The sequence below is a fragment of the Orbicella faveolata genome, unplaced genomic scaffold (genome assembly GCF_042242905.1).
Source record: "Orbicella faveolata isolate gen_17 unplaced genomic scaffold, um_ofav_v1 contig_1, whole genome shotgun sequence".
NCBI classification, from domain to species: Eukaryota; Metazoa; Cnidaria; class Anthozoa; order Scleractinia; family Merulinidae; genus Orbicella; species Orbicella faveolata.
Window position 1 is genome coordinate 9,671,546 of NW_028301536.1, and position 20,955 is coordinate 9,692,500.

The window sequence follows — 20,955 nt, forward strand, 5'->3', positions numbered from 1 at the left end:
CATTATTCCTTGGTTGTTTAAGACTGAAATCTTACTATAGCGAACTGACTTGATCGAGAGACAGTGGGATACACACATACTGTAATTTCCCATATTAAATCAACTAACCTATTTGTGGCACCAACAACTAAGAGTCTTTCATCAGAATTAGTCGTAGCACCATCCTACAACAGACAAGGAAAGAAAGTTATAATATTACTTATGTAGAGCACACAGAGATTTATTACTCAAGCATCTGCTATCTGCTCATCAGGTAAGCACACGTCAACTTGTACACGATTGTATTCTGGATTTACAAAGTTTTTTTTCAAGGTGTTGAGGCAAATATTTGTAGGAAATGTGCAGATGTCAATCATGAGGCAACATCCCTATCTGGAAAAGAAAACAACTGATTGAGCCTAAAGTAGTTATAGAGTGGGGGTTCTGCGCCAGGGTGCATGCGTAGGGGCGTAAGGAATGCTGAGGGGCATTGGTGACGCCGTAATCCCCTAGGGAGTGATGTCATTCCCACTTATGGAAGATGACATCATTGGGGTGGAGGGGCGTTTGTGAAGGGGTGTTAGGGTGTTGTGACATCATGTTTCTACTGTGGGATGAGGTAATATCCCTCTTTCAGAAGATGAAATCATCAGGGTGAAAGGCTAAAGATAAATTAATGGCTAAAGATAAATTAATGGCATGGAGTAGTCTTAGGGGATGACATCATGAAATGGAGCCCCCTGTCCAATTTGCCCCTTTATTGAGTTAGTGCAAGAATACAAATGCAGTGGAGACTCATAAGAAATAACGCTCATGAAAGCTGAAAATGCCATGCTGCCTGTATACAGAAAAGAGTTAAGGAAAGCTTTGTTAGAGTATTTAACATGGATGCATGATTTCAAGAAAGTTCACATCTTCAGAGAAATAATGGACACAAACAATTTATTGATACTGAGGGTTTCAACTGGAAAGAGGCTATGGAAGTAGCAATGAATAAATGACCTAAGTTTCCACTCAACAGACTATTTGGAGAACAGCGGGTTCCCAAAACAGTTGGAGGACACTCAGAAGATGGATTAGGAGCTTATTATAAGATTTAAGACTATCTATGCTACCTCAAAGTTACATTGAAATAAACTACTAATAACTTCACAGCCAGTGTAAACAGAATTATCGAAAAGGCTCTGAGTAGTAAGTATGGTTCAGTGTACTAGATCATGACTGGATTGAAAGAACAAAGTATAGGACTTTGTAATGGTCACTTGACAAGTTAGAGCCCTGGGAATTGTAAATAGTTAAAGATTAGTTGATTGCAATAAACGTTTTTGAAAAACATTTGTTTGTTTGTTTTCTCGGTCTAGTCTACTTGCATAACTTTATGCATTAATGACCCCAGGGAGACTATTTTGCAATAACAAAGAAGCAATGAAAAACTCTATTGTGTTTCAACAAACAGAGTTCTTTTGTTCTGTCTATTTAGTTAATAGACCAAATAGAAATCGATTTGTTCACAATCATAGGTTCTTGTAGTAGCTGAGGCATATAAAATGAAACCACGATCCGTATAGACTTTGGCCCAAGGTGCTGAAGCCGATAGTAATCACACTATTTGATCTCAAGACTGACGAGGATCAGTCAAATCGGCTAGGTAATTAATGGCGTTAATGCTTAGTGTCTATTCAAAATGTACATACAAATTGATGGTCCAAACACTGATAAGTTCCATTTCATCTGCGCAGTTAGTATTACCTGGGCAGGAAATTAATTTAGCAATAGTCAAGTAATAATGCATATTTTTATCTCTGATGTGAAGTTTATATGAAATAATTCATATATGAACTGCAGTAGCAGATGAAAGTGAAGAATGATCATCCCAGTTAATTTTCCAATTTAAGCAATTGGAAAGAAGAAGCCTGAAAAAATCAGGGCTTCAACAGGATTCGAACCCGTGAGCTACGCGATACCGGTGCGATGCTCTACCAACTGAGCTATGAGGCCACACATTGGGAGCGAGGTCAATTAATTGAGTTCATATCTTCCCGTGAGGAGTGAAATGATGTGAAGTTTATATGAAATAATTCATATATGAACTGCGGTAGTAGATGAAAGTGAAGAATGATCATCCCAGTTAATTTTCCAATTTAAGCAATTGGAAAGAAGAAGTCTGAAAAAATCAGGGCTTCAACAGGATTCGAACCCATGACCTACGTGATACCGGTGCGATGCTCTACCAACTGAGCTATGAAGCCACACATTGGGAGCGAGGTCAATTAATTGAGTTCATATCTTCCCGTGAGGAGTGAAATGATGTGAAGTTTATATGAAATAATTCATATATGAACTGTGGTAGTAGATGAAAGTGAAGAATGATCATCCCAGTTAATTTTCCAATTTAAGCAATTGGAAAGAAGAAGTCTGAAAAAATCAGGGCTTCAATGGGATTCGAACCCGTGACCTCCGCGACACCGGTGCGATGCTCTACCAACTGAGCTATGAAGCCACACATTGGGAGCGAGGTCAATTAATTGAGTTCATATCTTCTCGTGAAGAGTGAAATGATGTGAAGTTTATATGAAATAATTCATATATGAACTGCGGTATAGATGAAAGTGAAGAATGATCATTGCAGTTAATTTTCCAATTTAAGCATATTTCATATCTTAAGCATATTTCATATTTCATATCTTCAGTTCATATCTTCCTCATGGGAAGATATGAACTCAATTAATTGACCTTCCTTCCAATGTGTGGCTTCATAGCTCAGTTGGTAGAGCATTGCACCGGTATTGTGGAGGTCACGGGTTCGAATCCCGTTGTAGCCCTGATTTTTTCAGGCTTCTTCTTTCCCATTGCTTAAATTGGAAAATTAACTGTGATGATCATTCTTCACTTTCATTTTTATCTCTGTTACGAATTTACCCTGCTAAAATGTGTTTCTTTCTATTCTACTCAATTATGGGCCAAATTGGACAGGGGTTACATTTCATGATGTCATCCCCTAAAACTACTCCATGCCATTAATTTAATTTTAGCCTTACACCCCGATGATTTCATCTTCCGAAAAGGGGATATTACCTCACCCCACAGAGAAACATGATGTCATCAATGCCCTAACACCCCTTCGTAAACGCCCCTCCACCCCGATGTCATCTTCTGCAAGTAGGAATGACATCATTCCCCAGGGGATTATGGCATCACAAATGCCCCTCAACACCCTCTATGCCCCTATGCATGCCCCCTGGTGCAGAACCCCCACTCTATAACTACTGCCCATAGAAGTTTTAGTGGAAAGTTTTGGAAAAGTTCAAGTGCCTGCACACTATGGACGACACACATAGGTGCCTTAGCTTTAAGCAATGCTTCATTGGTTCTGGATAGACATTTTCCAGGTTGCTGAAGTTTATAGGCTATAAATACCTCAAGTGACTCTTGGGCCCCTTTAATGCTGAGCAACCTCCCACATACATCTAAAATGCAATGGTGCGACCTACACCATTTACTATTTGTTAATTTAAAATGCATTGATCATTTCTTAAGGTAATGCCTCGTTATATATCCGTTGCCGCCAGTAGTAACGTGTATCTATGCCGATGCACAGGTCTATAAATTAACTTCCCCTGCCAGGTATAATTCTTGCTGCTTTAAAAAGATAAAATGTATGCAACTCAGCATAGTGAGTTGCATCTAAAAAGGAAATTAAAAGAGCTCAAGGTCTGCAATCTGCAACTGACAGAACACCATGACTTGCCAGTTGCACCAGAAATTCAGTTTTGATTCTCCGTGAGGCATCATGTTCGCCATCAGTTCTTTGAGACAGAAGTGAGTCGATCTCATCAATAAAAACCACAGCAGGCAGGTGGCATCTTGCAACAGCAAACAATGCACGCACCATCTTTTCACCTTCACCAACCTACAAAACCAACAAACAAAAGCAATTTGGAATTAATGGTTCCTTGGCTAAGCCGTTCAGGTCTAGAACATTGAATAAATGATGTGATCAAGTCTTTGTCTGTGTTTTGGATCGACAGTGGAGCAAACGCCACCATACTGTAGTCTGGTGGATGGCTAAAAGGCCAGGCATTCTGTAGTTTTGCTTAAAACATTGTCACTAGCTAGGAAAATGACAGAGAATACCTATATAAAAGTTTTAGCAACTTTTTGCCAAACAAGTGCGCTTTGCAGTGGCTAAATTATGAAGACAAAGCAAGTTTAAAATGATCTCGATGTGAGAGAGAAAATATAAATGTAGGAGGTGGTTGATAAATTTGAAGTGTGTTTGTTGCCTCTGAAAGTGCAAAACTCGAGGAAAGAGTATCTTAAGATAACTCTGTACTCTGTGGCCACCAGGCATATTGCCAACTTCCTTGTTGCGATTAGACTGATTTGTGCTATTTTTGAAACAGTGACTGCCATGACCATTGTGGTCCTTAGGGCTCTGTGACATCACATCTGCTGGACTGATATTGAATGCTCATTCCACGTCTGGGTAGGCTTTATCTTGCTTAGCACAATTTCTTCAAAAGCTGTTCATCTTACCGTTCTTATCTTGTTTATGCATAAAAAACCATAGCATAAGAGTACTCGCCCTCCATTCTTCAAATCCTGTGTGCAAGCGGAAGCTTGGCAATCACATACCTCAGCGGTTAAAATAAGGTGACAGATGAAAGAGAAATATAGCTTCTTTTTCTCCTGTGATGGCGTTTCTCCCAATTTTCCCACATTTCGCAAAACTTACGGCACAAAAACCAAACTGCCGACTTGTTGGTTGAATATGTCTTTGTTACCAAGTGAAGAAAGAACTTTGCAATGGGAATGCCATTTTCTTTTGCTACCAGTTTCAATTATTGCAGGTAGATATCGTTTGTTTGAAATGTGTTTAAAGGATTTTAACATTGCAAACTCCAGCAAAAACCTCAGTTTCTAACAAGTCAGTACATACACCCAGCAAAAACATGCATTATTATATGGCTAGCTCTGTGAGGAGGCAAGATGAGCTGAATCCGGCAATGAGATTGGCTAGCCGAGTGGGCAAGCTTGCACTATCTTGCCCGCTCAGGATTGCCCGCTGTATCCCACAAGAAAATAGTCTTCTTTTCTCATATAATAAATCCTTTATTGACCAAGCTTGTTTGGTCAAGACGGCTGGATATTGGCCTTCTTCATTTTTTTGCGTGTTTATGGACTAAGAACTTAGCCAATATCCAGCCATCTTGACCAAACAAGCTTGGTCAATAAGCTCCATGTGTTATCACTGACACCTCTTTCTATTTGCCTTACTCATGTAATAACTTACCCATTTTGACGTAAGAGATGATGCACTTATACTGAAGAAAGTGGCCTTTGACTGGCTGGCTATACACTTCCCTATATCAGAGAAATACAATTTCTGTGAAGAGAGTAAACCAGCAATTCCAGCAAAAAGGAATAGCAATCTTTAATTTCATGTTGATATTGCTCAACCACGATGTCGATCTTTCTTAAAGTAAATGCAACTCTGTAACTGCAACTTTATCTACATTATACATCTTTTATATTCATTGTGATATTACATCTCCATGTAACGTCACGTATATTTCACTGAAAGCTTTACTTTCAACAAGACTAATTTGATGTTGTTCCTGTCAATATTCACCACAAAATACTTGACATTTAAGGTATAATTACTTTAAACTTTTATTTTTAGATGACCCTCCTGAAAACCACCTCAAGGTGATTGGAGGCTTCCTTAATAATAATAATAATAATAATAAATAATAATAATAATAACAAAATAATAATAATGATAATAATTTGAAGTAAAAACTAATGGTAAAAGCATGCAACGTTTTGACCGAACATCGGTCATTATTAAGCTTAAAAGTGATGATAAAAATTTTGCATAAGTATAAATATAAAACGAAGAAGCAAAAGTATGAAAATGTAAAAAAGGTGTTAAGAACAATAAAATGCATGCAGGAATAACATAATTAAAAATGACTAAAACTTTCGTACGAATTGAGTCTGACTGTACATTAATAATAATAATAATCATAATAATAATACTTTAGTTATACAGCGCTATTTCTATATCACTATCCAATAGCACTCTACAATGAGTTTAAAAATATCTCACCAATGAAAATTAATAAAAAAACGTAGAAATATATAACATGAGTAAAATAAACTGACTAATAAAATAACTAAGTTGTAAAAATCAGAATGAAGACTAAGAATAACAAAACCTTATAATAACAACTTACTAACTGACTGACTTACTAGCTAACTAACTAACTAACTAACTAACATACTAACTAACTAACTAACTAACTAACATTGAGACTTGGTCTCAGTTCATTGATAAAAAACATTTCATAAATGAGACAGTCAAACTTGTTCTTGCACTTTTTTAAGATGGTAAAATTCTTGGTAGGATCCTTGGGCACACAAGAATGTTTCACATGAAAAAATTTTCCAATGGAGGAAGATGTATTCTTGTGCTCGTCTACCATTGATGCAAATGCCGCCACGTATAACCAACATAACCTGCATCACACAGGTCACATTTAAATTGATAAACAAGGGATTGATGGCTACCAATAGATGGCTTGACTTCGTGCGGTTTCAGATGTTGTTTGATCTTGTGACTAACAAACGTGGGCTGAACAGTCATCTTCACTTTTAAGCTTAATAATGACCAAAGTTTGGTCGAAATGTTGTGTGCTGTTACCATTAGTTTTTTTTTACTTCAAATTGTTTTGAAAACCCTTTGCTTATAATAACAATAATATTAATACTACCACTACTACTACTACTACTAATAATAATAGTACTAGTACTAGTGCTAGTACTAGTAATAGTGACAGTGACAGTGATAGTGATGATAATAATAATAATAATAATAATAATAATAATAGTAATCATGACTCTATTATGGAACTAAATTTCATCCAAATTAGTATTGATAATTTCTTGTTAATTTTACTGCTATTATAGTGATCATAAAGAACAAAAAAAGAACAAGATTGAATGTATGTGAGCCATAAACGTAAATTTAATTACATTTTCCATGCAATTGAGCTGCCCCAAAGATTGATTGAGAAAACTAATTTTCAATAACTCTGTGGTGCCGTGGGGAGGGAACAAATCATTGAAAAGGTGTTGCAATTCTCTTTAGCCCCAAACTGGATGTACGCATAGGAAGCTCTGAAGCTGACAAAAACGGGAGATATTTACTACTAGAAGCTTCCATATTTGAGTCTACATTTTTGTTTTGTAACATTTACAGCCCAAATGACAATAACAGTCAAATTACATTCTTCTCAAAACTCAGTGACAGTCTCAGGGGGCATGCTGATATGCAAATTGTTATAGGAGGCGATTTCAATTGCGCTCTAGCACCTTTGGACAAAACTGGCGAAACTTCAAATGAGAGATAAAAGACAGTAATTAACAAAATCAAAAACTTGTGCACCAACTTCGACCTCCAAGATGTGTGGAGATTACAACACCCCAGAACATCACAATACACATGATGCAATAACTCGTTGAAAGTGTAATGCAGGCTAGATTAATGGCTGGTTTCAAAAGAGTTATCAGCACTTGTGACAGATTCCGGAATTGTCACCTCAACAATATCAGATCATTCTGCAATAACTCTTCACCTGCAATCAAAAGAGTATGTTCAACGAGGTCCAGGTTTTTGGAAGATAAATAACTCTCTTTTAGGTGATGAAAGGTTCGTACAGGATCTTTCGAGTAAGATACCAGAGTTCAAAACAAAACACATTTATTTGGACGACAAAGACCTATACTGGGGCATGATTAAAATGGAGGTGAGAGGTTTTTGTGTTTAATATACAAAACGACAAAAATAGGGAATGCTGGAATACCGAAAAGCACCTCCAACAACAAATTGATCATTTGATGAACCAGCTAAAGACTGACAAAACAAAACAAAACATATCAAAACGTTACCATCTCAGAGCAGAATATAATGCGATTGCTGAAAACAGAACAAAAGGTGCTATAATAAGAAGCAGGATACGTTAGCATGAAGATGGCAAAAAAAAAACACTAAATATTTTCTGAATATGGAAAAAAGACAACATTGTAAATCACACATTTCAAAGCTTAAAACAAACGACAATATGGAGATCAACGATCCTAAAACAATCCTAGAACAAGGAAAAATGTTCTTTAAAAACCTATATACTGTGGTGCACTGTAACAACTTGAATTATAAACTATTCTTTGAAAATTCAAATATTGCTAAACTCGAAGCAACTCAACAAGAGGAACTTGAACGTCCGCTTCTCAACAAAGAGTGCTTTCTCAGATTAAAACAGTGTTCCAAAAATAAAACCCCAGGAACAGATGGCCTTTCTGTAGAATTCTATTTGCGGTTCTGGTCTTTGCTAGGAGAAGAAATGGTACAAAGTCTCAACTACGCATATGAACACGGACAACTGAACATAACGCAAAAACGGGGCATTATCAAGGTGATACCAAAAAAGAGGAAAGACAAGTCATTTCCTGAAAACTAGAGACCCTTAAGCTTACTCAGTGTTGATGACAAAATCGCTACCAAAGTTATAGCACACAGGATTTCGAGTGTTCTTCCAATCACTGTCAAGGAAGACCAAACCAGATATGTCAAAGGCCGGTACATCAGCGAAAATATAAGGCTAATCACAGACATAATGAAGGTAACAGAACTAGAAAGTATACCTGGTTTGGCCATTTTTACTGATTTTAAAAAAGCATTTGATACGGTGGATTGGAACTTCCTCTTCAGGGTGCTGCAAGCTTTTAATTTTGGCCCATGCATTCAAAAGTGGATTAGAACTTTTTACACCAATTGCTCCAGCTGTTTTATTAACAATGGTTCGCATCTGAGTTTTTCAAACTGGAAAGAGGTTTCTGTCAAGGTTGTCCACTCTCAGGCTCTCTCTTTGTTTTATGTGCAGAAATTTTAGCTAATGCTATTAGAAATGACAACACCATCAAAGGAATAAAAATTCATGACAAAGAATTTAAATTATCCCAGTATGCTGATGATACAACTACCTTTGTTTCTGACACGAAATCTGCAACAAATTTATTCAAACTTTTATCAAACTTTCAAGAATGTTCTGGCCTAGAAATAAATAAAAGTAAAACTGAAGGAATGTTGTTAGGCGCAAGCCGCAAAAACACAGCAAAACCCCTGGGAATTGCTTGGCCAGCTAACTCTATACTCGCACTGGGAATTAATTTCTCGTATAATGATGAAATTGTTTACAATAAGAATTTTGAACAGAAACTAATCAAAATGAAAAGCCTCCTTAGCTTGCGGTATCCTAGAAACCTTATACTATGGTCACATAACAATTGTAAAATCCTTAGCGATTTCTAAACTCGTTTATAACACATCTGTCCTAACTTTTCCAACAAAATTCACTGCCATGGCAAATCAAGCAATTACACAATTTGTATGACATAAGAAAGCTAAAATTAAATACAGAACAATGATAGGGCCAAAAGAGCAGGGAGGGCTTGACATGCCTGATTTCAAATAATCAATGAAGCGCTTAAAGTTGTTTGGGTAAGGAGATTAAGTGACAGCAATGGAACTGCAAGTTGGAGTCATATCCCTCTTTCCTACCTACAACCAGTGGGTGGTCTGTTTCTTCTGCAGTGTAATTTTGACTTAAAGCTACTTAAAGTTGATATACTGATTGATTTTTTAACAAAGAAGCTCTGTGCGCCTGGTAAAAAATTAACTGCAGTACTCCTAATACCAAAAAGCAGGTATTAAATGAAATTGTTTGGGACAACCATTAAGATAGGAGGATATTCCATTTATTACAAACTAGTGAGAAAATCTCAGATAGTGCAGAGTGTAATTTACATCTCTAATGCAGTAGTCACACAGGTCCTCACCCCTGCTGTTCTCTCCCTTGGTAGTCACCTAGGCCTTTTCCCCGTTGCAGAATATGAGCAGACAAAAACTTGATAAGACATACTCTTAGCCATGTGTATGTTTCATGTTTGTGTTTTGCCCAAAAATAACTTACAATTACCATTTGTCAAGACGGTTTTAAATTTATTGTGATATTTTATCTTGAGTTTCGTTCATTTTGTAGCATTACTTTTCACGCCAACGTTTGTAATTTGATACTTTTGTTTTCCTTGCCAATGTATACAACAAGATACCTTTGTTTCGAAAAAAATATAAGAAAGATGTGTATTTTTTAACTTAATGCTGGAGATAAATGGAATATAAAAGTTAAATATCTGCTGAAAAGTCAAAGAGGAACGATTTTGTTTTATTCAAAACATAACTTTTCATTTCACCGATAAACAAGAATTAATCTAATTATCAAATAGTCACGTCGAATCACAGAATAGTGCGTTCTAATTCTGCTGCCAGCCGAGTTGGTGTAAACATTAAAACGTCATCAAACTAATGCACAATGCCATTGAGTAATACAACTGAGGAGCATTTCAACGAGAAGTATTGAAGGTAGAGATCTTTACTTGACCGAAATTATATCCCACATCGGTGAGCGAGTCACCTCATTGACTGATGAAATTTTAAGTGCCATGGAGTCTGCGGCAATAATAACAAAGTTTCTTTTGTCACAAATTTACTAGTTTTACATATAACTAACACGGGAAAGTTTCGGCTGAATATGATCTTTGGGTTCTCTTTCATAGAAGAGGAAATAAACAAGCTGCTAAGGAGAAGCAATATGTTCCGATTCTCTATTTCAACTCTGGCAAACACACAATAGTTACAAAACAGCAGATGACATTTCCTGAATAGAGCTAGGGAAGATTCCAGAAGATACGCAGTCACAGTTACCTGAAATATAACTGCTATCCCCAGCCAAAACGAGAGTGTGATATCACTCATTACAAAAAAAAAAAAGAAATGTGCATCTGAACTCGAGAACGGAGTTTATCACACTAGCAATGCTAGAACGCATCCGTCTTATATGCTATGAAATGTATCTTTCACCTAACATATAGTTGACTTTGATGCTAACTAATCTGCGCATGTGCTTGGAGCAAATTGCTTCTGTTCTTGAGAGAATGGCACCACAAGGATAGCATGAGATTTGCAAAACCATATATATATTTTTGCCATGTTATCATGTTTTGCGTAGTGCACTCGGGTACCTACTGCACCTAGCCCCCTTCCTGCAAGGCTAATTGATTAATTGAAATTAATTAATTAAACAAACATTAAAGTTTACACCTTATGGCATTATTGCATTAGTGTCTTAGCGAACAGCAGCCCCCTAAACCATCCCAATAGTGCACTCTGCTCTAAAAATGGCACAATGCTGGATTAACAAAAATTGAAGACTTTTTTCAAGGTAACAGATTCCAGGAATTCTGCAGCAAGTTCAAAATTAAAACAAACTTCTTAAACTACTTCGGTCTATGCCACGTGGTCCCTCAAAGGTGGATCAATATTCTCAAAGGAAATGTTACTGAACCTTTGGAAAAATGTTCTGAGAAGGATAACATATCTTTAGATAAACTCTCTTGCAGATCAGCAACTAAATATTTTGTTAAGAGTAAATTTGTCATGGCTACAGCCGAACGAAGAATGAAAGAAGCCAGTCTAAAAGAACATATCATTTATAGCCTTCTGTTTAATGTTACCAAAGACACTACACTCGCCATTTTCCAATACAAATTAATCCATCACATTCTACCCACAAATTTGACACTTCTTAGAGAGTCAATCAAGGAACATGATAAATCTCACCTCTGTGGAGAAAGACAAACGTTAACCCATCTTTTTGCTACCTGTTTGGAAGCTCGGCTTTTTTGGTCTCTCTTTACTAATTGGTGGAGCTCCAAAAATGGAGATACACGTAAGATGACTCTCGATAAAAATGAAATAATATATGGCGTGACAGATAACTTCGCTCATCATCTTAACTTAAACCTCTGCTTGATTATAGCCAAATATTATTTATATGCTGCCTTAAGAAAAGAAGAAGAGTTTTCTTTTGATGCTTTCTTAGCGATTTCGACAAACAAAATTAAGATTGAGAAACAAAAATCTAACTCACAAATCATTATGTGAGGAAGCCTCCTATTGTAGCTAACCCCCTACATGAAAGTAATGTAAGATATTAACAAATTGTAAATAATGTTAGTATTGTAAGTTTTATTGGCATCGTTAAATTGTAAGTTACGTTAACATTGTAAGTAGAGTAGGCAATTTTTGTATGTAATGTAATGTTATTGCAATTAAAAAAAGACTCTGTGGTGCATCTGTTAAGATAGCTGGGATACATGTAGTAACTCAAGAATATCTGCAAGAACAAGATGGTCCGCAGAAAAAAAATATTCAACTGATTTGAATGTCAAAAAAAAGGTCCATAATGTGTACTTGTGAGCTTATGCTTAGTTTATTCATTCAGTTGGAGTTTGTTTTAAAAGTCAGTATCTGGGAGTTGAATTGCTATAAGTGAGAAGGCAATCACTGCAAAGATAAAAGTGTTACTTTGAAACTGGAGACATTGTACTCTTGGTAGAAGATTGTGGCCCCTTGGTCACATCCTGGAAGTAAAACCAAACAAGAGAGGTGGGCAAACAAGTCTGCGGTCCTGGAACATCCCATTGACAAGATCATTCTTCTAGAGGCCCCTAGACTCTACGAGAGCAGCTAAACATTATTTTATGATATTGATGTCCTCAATAAACTGTGAGCAGTATCTCTTTTGCTTGGAAATCCGTGGGAAACAATGCAATGAAGAAAGCAAAACAAGTGGGGCCACGAGTGTGACAGTCTGTATTGTTTTGGAAGCAAGGCTCTATGGTGAAGAGGATGTCCCCGAAGAAAAGAAGTCCTGTTGAGTGAAAAATCCTGGTGAAGGGATCGGAAACTGGGTACCATGAACACGGCAAATGTAAATATATATCAGTTCCACCTGCCACCTAGTGATAGCTGTATTTGCATTTGCCGCGTTCACGGTGCTTTGTTTCCAATCCCTTCACCACTATTTTTGGCTTAACAGGACTTCTTTTCTTCGGGGGCTTCCTCTTTACCAGAGAGCCTTGCTTCCAAAAAAATAGACGGCACTGCTGATGGTTTTGAGGTTTTTTTACAGCCTGCAAGTGATGTGAGATAATCACTTGATTAAAGTGTCTTGAGCAAATCCTCATATGATGATCAGTCACTCTATACTCTTTTACATTATCTCTCTGTATGGCAACTATCCATTTTCTGAACAGCTCTGTCACCAACAAACATTTAGATATTTTAATGGCATCCTCTTCGTAAACCTTTTTTGTACACACAGGAACACAACAGTTTTGAGGCATACAGTCAACTCTCCACTAACAGACCCTCTCGTAAGGAAACAGCTCTACTTACAGACACTGTTTTCAATTCCCCCTTTTACCTCCCAGTCAAACTCTGTATTTACACATTACTGTAACCAGACACTCTCTCATAAGCGGATGTGAACACTTTTGAAAATGAAAATTTAGATTTTTTTTGTTTGCACTCTCTCGTAAGCAGACACCCCATGTATAATAATTGACATTTGGCCATGAAATTTGTCTTTAATTTGCAATTAATCAACACAAATACTGTATGACCTTGTTCACCAGAACTGTCCGTTCATTTGACAAATCAAGAGTCCGATGAGTAACATTTGTGGTGTCACGTTATGGCCATGTTTGTCATTTCTGTTTTCAATCACTCATTGACATCCATAAAGAGCTCCAGTTGCTATTTTTGGCTACCCAATAAAGCATGTAATTAAGACCTAATAATGTAACTCTCCTGTAAGTGGATATGCACCTTATTTTTCTTGGCTGTGCACTTATGGGAATAATTTTTGTGTGGAGACAACTCTACTAACAGACACTTTTTCCAATTCCCGAGGGTGTCCGTTTAAGAGAGAGTTGACTGTATTTCGAGTGTTATCATATTTTAACATTGAATTGTGGCCCTCAATGCCTTGCTCTCATGCTGCTTGACCCAGATTGTATGGGACAGATATCATTTTCGAAGGTGTATTACTTTTCAGTTGAACACCACAGAACTCACCTAGATGCTTCTTGAAATTACCCCTTTAAATCAAAGTGAACATGGAATAAATTTGTTTTCAAATCACCTCTCGGTCTCATGTCTACATTAGTTCGAAGGTAACTGTCACTCAAGTTTACCAAGGCTCAACTGAAAGGAAATTTTGGCCATAAATTTGAGTGAAGAATCAACCACGTGCTATTGTGACAGAGGACCTACATGTTACATGACCCAGGACAACAAAGAAATTCGACACGAAAAATCCCACAAACTTTGCAGAAAAAGAAGTGCAGCGAAGGCAATCATTACCAAGTAGATCAAAGTCAGAATACATTTCTTTTTCTCGAAAAAAGAATTTTATGAGATACATTTGCATGAATGTTATGTCATGTTTTGAAATTACAGTATTGTGCAAAAGTAATGAGAGCGTAATTCGTTGAAATTCGCGAATTTCGGGGCTTTTCGACGAAAAATGGTGAAGTTTTGTTCACCTTGAAAGTTCGAAGAAAATTCAACAAATTTTCCCGCTGCCCATTGTTTTAGTCAACGCGAATTTTTGAGCAGTAATTCGTGTCTACTGATAATTTGGCCTGATTTTTGGAGCGAAAATTCGCTCTCCTCGAATTTTCCTTTGAACTTTCTAGCAAAAATTTGCTCTGTTCCTTAAGTTTCCCATCGATTCCCAGTAGTAAGATGAATTAAGCCAGAGCAAAACAAGAACGTGTGCGATAAAAATGTTAATATCATCGTGAGTGATAGTAATATCTCAAAGCCTTTTCTCACAAACTTACCTTGCTTATGTCCAGAGAAAGCTGATATAACTTTGTTACAATTGTAAAGCTCGCAAGCTCAAACGATCTGTTTGCCAAGCTGTTTTCATTCAACAAGAAATTCTACTTGCGAAAGTACTCGCAGTGCAGCCACAACGAACCAGGCTCTGCACGACCTTGCGATATTACTGTCGAAGGTTCGAAGCTATTATTGAACTATTCAGGCCAGTCTCTTACAGATCTGTTTAACTCGGCTGAAGACTTTTTAAGTCGTAGTTTTAGTAACATTCAAGCTGTATTGATTGTTACAAATCAGTTACGCTTCCTCCCCCCTGTTAGTGTTCATATAAAAAAAATCTTAGCAGGAGGGGTAGTGTAGCAGAGAACTGTCGTCATAAATAATGAGGTGCTCTTGCATGGAAAATAATTCTAGGTGAGGTATTGAAATAATGACAACACACACAAGTGAACATAAACTTTTATTCAGACGTTGGCGAATTGACCAGTAGGATGTTGGCAAAGCGACTTAGGACGTTGGCGAACGAGACGTCGGCGAAACAACCGGATACCCTGTCTTTCCCTTTTGCATGTGCCATCCGAACATCTCTGCACTTTTCCTTCCCTAATCCTGTTTCTTTGCACTTCTAACATGTTCAAGCGGGGTCGCATGTCTCCATCTCATATTTACGAGTGTAAAATAAAGAGGGATTGTCGCGAATAACATACATATAAGGCAGGCGGACAAGAATGTGATAACAGCGGAAGGGACTGGGCACGTGGAGACCTGGCACTAGATAAACAACATGTCTGCTTGTCCATCGATCACTGAATTTGATGTCACTTTGAATGAATTTTGAGGTGAAGTAGGCCTTCAAAAAGACCTTATTAAGAATTTTACTTTCGTCCGAGTTTACCTGGACTAGCAGTCAGACTTTTGTACCTGCCTTGCTGGCACGGTGACGTGGCAAAGCTTAAGTTAGCGAGTGTGTGTCATTGAAAACAATCAAAGGATTCAAATTCTCTACGTTATTTGCCATGAAAGATGGATTAACACATTAACAACAGTGAATGTTATAGAGGAGTAAAGCGTCAACGTGACTGCGATTGTTCACAAGAGAACGATACATTGATGGCTCGATACTGGTCAGAACACTGCACTGCGATGTTTTGCATACTGCAAGCAGAATTATCCCTCTGGTAAGGAATTGTCGTTCTAGTCTTGAAAATGCTGCGAATTTTCGTCCTTTGTTTTAAAGAATTAACGCTTAAGACATTCCGAAAAGACGCTTGAATTTTCGTGCGAACTTTCAAAGAAAGTTCGCAGACACAAAGAACGAAATTCGCGCATTTCGCTCTCATTACTTTTGCACAACACTGTAACTCAGCATGAATTCAAAATGCAAACTAAAGACCAAGCTTAAATTTTGGCCTGTAAGTAATTTTAAAGCTCCCATTCGATTTGCATTCATGGAAATCTTCTTGCTCACGCAAACGGAAATTCACTTTGGTGTGCAAAATTTGTGACCGTGAACGGGAAAACGTACCTTAACGCTTACCCGTTAGACAGGCAAAAGCGTTAAGCATCCGTTAGTCATCCGTTAGAAAGTTTTCTTAAAAACGTTAGGGGTGTTAGCCCGACTGTTAGACGTTAGCATCAGGCCGTTAGAACAGAGAGTGCAACCGTCAGCAAGAGACATGTAGCCGTTAGCCGTTAGCCATTGGCATCAGACCGTTAGACGGGACAGCATAACCGTTAGCAAAAACTCTGTATCCGTTAGCACGGCTAAAGAAGCCGTTAGGGTCCGTTAGAATAAACTAGCATATGTTAAACGGGTAACAATTCCGTTAGAATGGCATGACACGAAGTAGCATGTGGTAAGTAACCTAACACAGTGTGAAACGAAAACAGCTCTTGGCTTCCATTTAGTTCAAAACAATCATGAGAGATAGCTATCTTTCGACGAGAAGTTTGGCGATTATTATTTTTTGATGCCCTGATGATTGATAAATACAACTCAAATGAAGTTCAATAAAGCCTTCACACTATAATTATTATACACGATCCAAAACAAAACACGTTTGCCGCTTTCGAAAACAGAAACGACATGTAAAATCATAACAACGATCGTCATTATATGAACTGTTTTATTTATTTGGCAAAGTCCGGTTGTTTCGAGAGCTTGTAATTTGTTACTATAAGTTGTGAACAAACGAAAGTTAAAAATACCTTACAAATGCCTTAAACGAACAAACCAACACGGAAAAAACTCAACCAAAATGGCCATGCGATGAATAAAGATGTTCTGCGAAGTAAACACTGATCACGTGTCAAGAACTTGTGCTTGTGTGTCAATGTCACAAAGTGCGGGTTCAAAAATTTGCACAAAGTTGTTTACATCTTCCAAGATATGAGAAACCGCCATATTCCGGCGGAAAGTTTGATAAATATTTTGATAGACTGTTGTCTGACTCTGAATCAGAAGAAACCAATTTAACTACATGTGACAAAAACAACTTTATCTGATGAAACCAGTGCCAGCAAAATGACTGTCGCTTCGAGACTAGCTTCGTGACTTCAGAAGGTACCGCTTTTCGCATGTTCTGTCAAGAAAGCGTAATCTTTCGCGAATCCACAGCTGGAGAAAACAGTTACTTCTAAAAAACTCTAGACAAAGTCATTGTGTAAAAATAAGTACAAGCGACAAATCCATTTGAGTAAAACAATAAAAAATGTTCACCCTGCTCGACTGGCGAGTTAAATTGTTTACATGCGGGTTTAGTGACGTTTCGTGTCCCACACAATAATAAAGGACTTGAATTCTGAGTTTGTCTGTCCTGATGAGGAAGTGATAGTTTATATCACTGAGTTTTGCTTTCAATGCTCACCGTGGAAATAATTTTTTAAATGTTTTCCCATCGACGACTGATGAGATAGGCACTTTGTGATTCGTTTTTTTTCAGAAATCGTGAGTGTAAGACTGATAATGGATTGGCACGGTTATGTGGACATAACATTGGACTGAAAGCTATGCCGTTCGTTCGTTAAAAGTCCTTAGATGTAAACCGTTAGACAACCGTTAAACGTCCTTAGATGTAGGCCGTTGGACAACTGTTAAACGGCTTCAGTCATCCGTTAGAACAAATTGTGCAACCGTTAGAACTTGTTCTTCATCTGTTAGGCACACTTAGTTTGCCATTAGAACGTTACGATAGAGCATTAGAACGCTTTGATCATCCATTAGCCACAATTAGATAACCGTTAGAACATTAGGACAAAACGTTAGAATGCTGTGAAGGCCGTTAACTATCCGTTAGCTATCCGTCCCTTAGCGACCATTTAATGGAGAAGCGTTAAGGTACGTTTTCCTGTTCACGGTCACATTTCATAATTCAGGCTCTGTGTCAATGCTAAGTTCTGCTCGTTATATTTAATTTACTGTCAATGAACTCAGACCACAGGGTACCCGAACAACATAATCATTTACATTCATGTAAAATAAATATACTGTTATTCACTAGGCCGATTAACTAGCTGAACATTCTTTCTAGGTGTTTGTTTACAGACCAACATTTTCTAGTTAAATGTGACTTCTGTTTTCATCATTTAACCCGCTAACAAGGCGATTCAAATTCCAAAACCGTGCAACTTTCAGAAACAGCTCAGAGAGGAAGCGCTTTTAACGACTTCCCTAACCAGTTCTTGTTTGAACCTCTTTTGCACAGAAATTTCGTTGAAATATGACGGAAAGAGAACTTCAGACTATTTAGACATACATTCGAATATATTGTCCGAGTGGCTGGTCCAGATTTGGCTTACTTTTTTGCCATGTAACCAAATGTTGTAAAAAACGTGACCGAATGAGATTGACGCAATCTGGACACCACAGGGTCCAAGATACCATGCAGCAAGTGGATATATCTGCCATCCTGACCTTGGTTACCAACCTAAACCATACATGTTGATACTGCTGATGACCGTAAATCAGCTAAAAAAGTCCATCCAGCTCCAGGTGCAACATGGCAGAGGTAAAGTTACTTGTCAAGTTATGTGTTAATGAAAACAGCTTCTGATTGGTAGCTGAAGTATACAGAAGATCAACTAGACTGTGTTGGTCTGTATTTTGTTAAAAAACAATGGTATATGTTTATCATAAATTAGCATGGATGAACAAAGTTTGTAAGCTAAATTTAGACCACAGCACCACAAATAACTTAATTTCACTGAACACCATAGTGTAAAAAACACAAACATTGCATACCGCTTTGTAAATGCGATGATCTAATTACGTCTCAAGTTTTCACTATCTTCATTAACTATTTACTCTCATCAGGCGAGTTTTTACTATCTTCATTAACTATTAACTCTCATCGGAGGAGAGATTCTCAGGTCTTCAAACCTTTAAGATTACTGATGACTATATGGGATTGTGTAATAATTCCATAATCCCACAATAAAATGAAATATTGAAATGGATTATAAAACAAGAAAGAAAATTTGTTCAGACAGTAGTTTTTTCCTTCCTACCCCATTTAAGGAGGGTGCAAAAGTGGAACTATGATGCTGTGAAGAGGTACTTGGACATTACAAAGTGGCCATGGTGAAGGTATTCCCCTCCCACCAACACCACATCCTGCTTGCAAAAGGGTGGAACAAAATCTGCTGTTTCAATTTCATTTACTTATTCAACAGTCCATTACATAAATTTGTTGTTATTTTTGGCATTTAAGCCAGCTGAGCGTGTTTTTTCAATCATTTGGTTTTCTATGGATTTTCTTGGGAAACTAGTGAAATTATTTTATTTTTGCTTGTCATGAATCACATTAAAATCAAAGCGTATTTTATTTTATTATTTATTTAATTATTTATTTTACGCAGGACCCATGTTATCAGCAGTTTTTATAACTGAAATGGTCATCCTGCATAAATAGATTTAATTATCATTATTATAGTGGCAAGTTTCCAACAAAATACTTTGGACTGCAAGATAGTGTCCACTCTACAGTGGGCCAGTAAATAAGGGGCTCCAAGAAATTTTATCCAGGTTGAAATAATACGGGAAACAGATGCTGCGATGAGACATGATGAGACATAATCTTGGCAGTGTGTATGTTTGATGTGAGTATTTTCATTCACAGTCCAAGAATAACTTACAATTAATTACCGTTTGTCTAGACAGTTTTTGAATTTTACTGTAGTGTTTTATGTTGATTTTTGCTCCTTTCAAATTAAATAATACATGTAAGTTGATCATGAGGTTTCGTCAACTGCTTGCGCTTTGTTATCGGCATTACCTGGTCTCAGACCAGGATTTCAAGAAATGCTGCGATGAGACAGTTGTTTTTAAAGTTAAGTGTACCTGTTTACATGAAATGGTTGTGTTCGAACATTTACACCAAACATGATGGATGCAACTGTAATCGATTGTTTACTCAAACTTCACGTTTCAAAATGTTTATGCATTTTTACTTAAAGACAAGTTCGGCTGTGGCCATGGGTGTTCCACAAAAATCAAAACTGCCGATATTGAACGAATGTGTGTTACAGTTGTAACCTTCAAAAAGAAGCATACAGTAGGTGGAAGGAAAATCAGTTTCGGGCGATATGCGCGTGCCGGTGATCGAAATAAATTTGCATAACATTACAATGTACCAAAAGCAGCATCTATTTTGATTTAACTGCAAATGTTTACAAAAGTTAATCATGTGGTTAATCTAAAAGGGAAAAAAAACAGATTAGAAGTATCCTTATTGACGAAAAAGGTTTCCATTCGCTTATTTTTGTTCTTGATGAAGGTAGCTGGCCAAGTTCCATGTTGGTTTCGCAAATGACGAATTTACAAAAATGTACCACACGTTTATGTCTCTCGACGGGTTAGTTTTTTGGGGCCGCGAAAGAGACTTTTACACATCATAATATAGAGTATGGGCTTTCAGAAAATTTTAGTTTCGACTTCAAATTCAATGTACCAGTGGGCTTTTGATTGTATTGAATTTAGGTAAAATTAGCCATTTCGCTCACGAGCTTCAATCAAGGTACTTGTATCGGCCTAAAATATTATTAAACTTGGAGCTTTTGCTAATCAAATTAATGCTTTAGAAACAGTAAGACATGCACTATGAGCTACCCAAAGTATACTGATAGATATCATCACGTTGATCTGTATGAGCGAAAAGAGAATGCACAAT

The 20,955-nt window shown here is 37.2% G+C and overlaps 1 protein-coding gene and 1 pseudogene across 4 annotated transcripts in view; both read right to left on the reverse strand.

The window, feature by feature from the left end:
* The window catches only part of LOC110056277 (fidgetin-like protein 1), a 205,724-nt gene that overhangs the window by 36,818 nt on the left and 147,951 nt on the right, over positions 1-20,955 (reverse strand). For all 4 annotated transcript variants that reach the window (XM_089288354.1, XM_089288350.1, XM_089288359.1 and 1 more), the window contains 3 exons: positions 5,273-5,343; positions 3,728-3,889; positions 109-164 (listed from right to left, as the gene is read on the reverse strand). In XM_089288354.1, coding sequence (XP_089144480.1) covers positions 109-164; positions 3,728-3,889; positions 5,273-5,343 — 289 coding nt within the window. The remainder of the gene's footprint in view (positions 1-108; positions 165-3,727; positions 3,890-5,272; positions 5,344-20,955) is intronic.
* LOC110056276 (uncharacterized) overlaps positions 13,773-20,955 on the reverse strand; it is a 10,587-nt pseudogene continuing 3,404 nt past the window's right edge.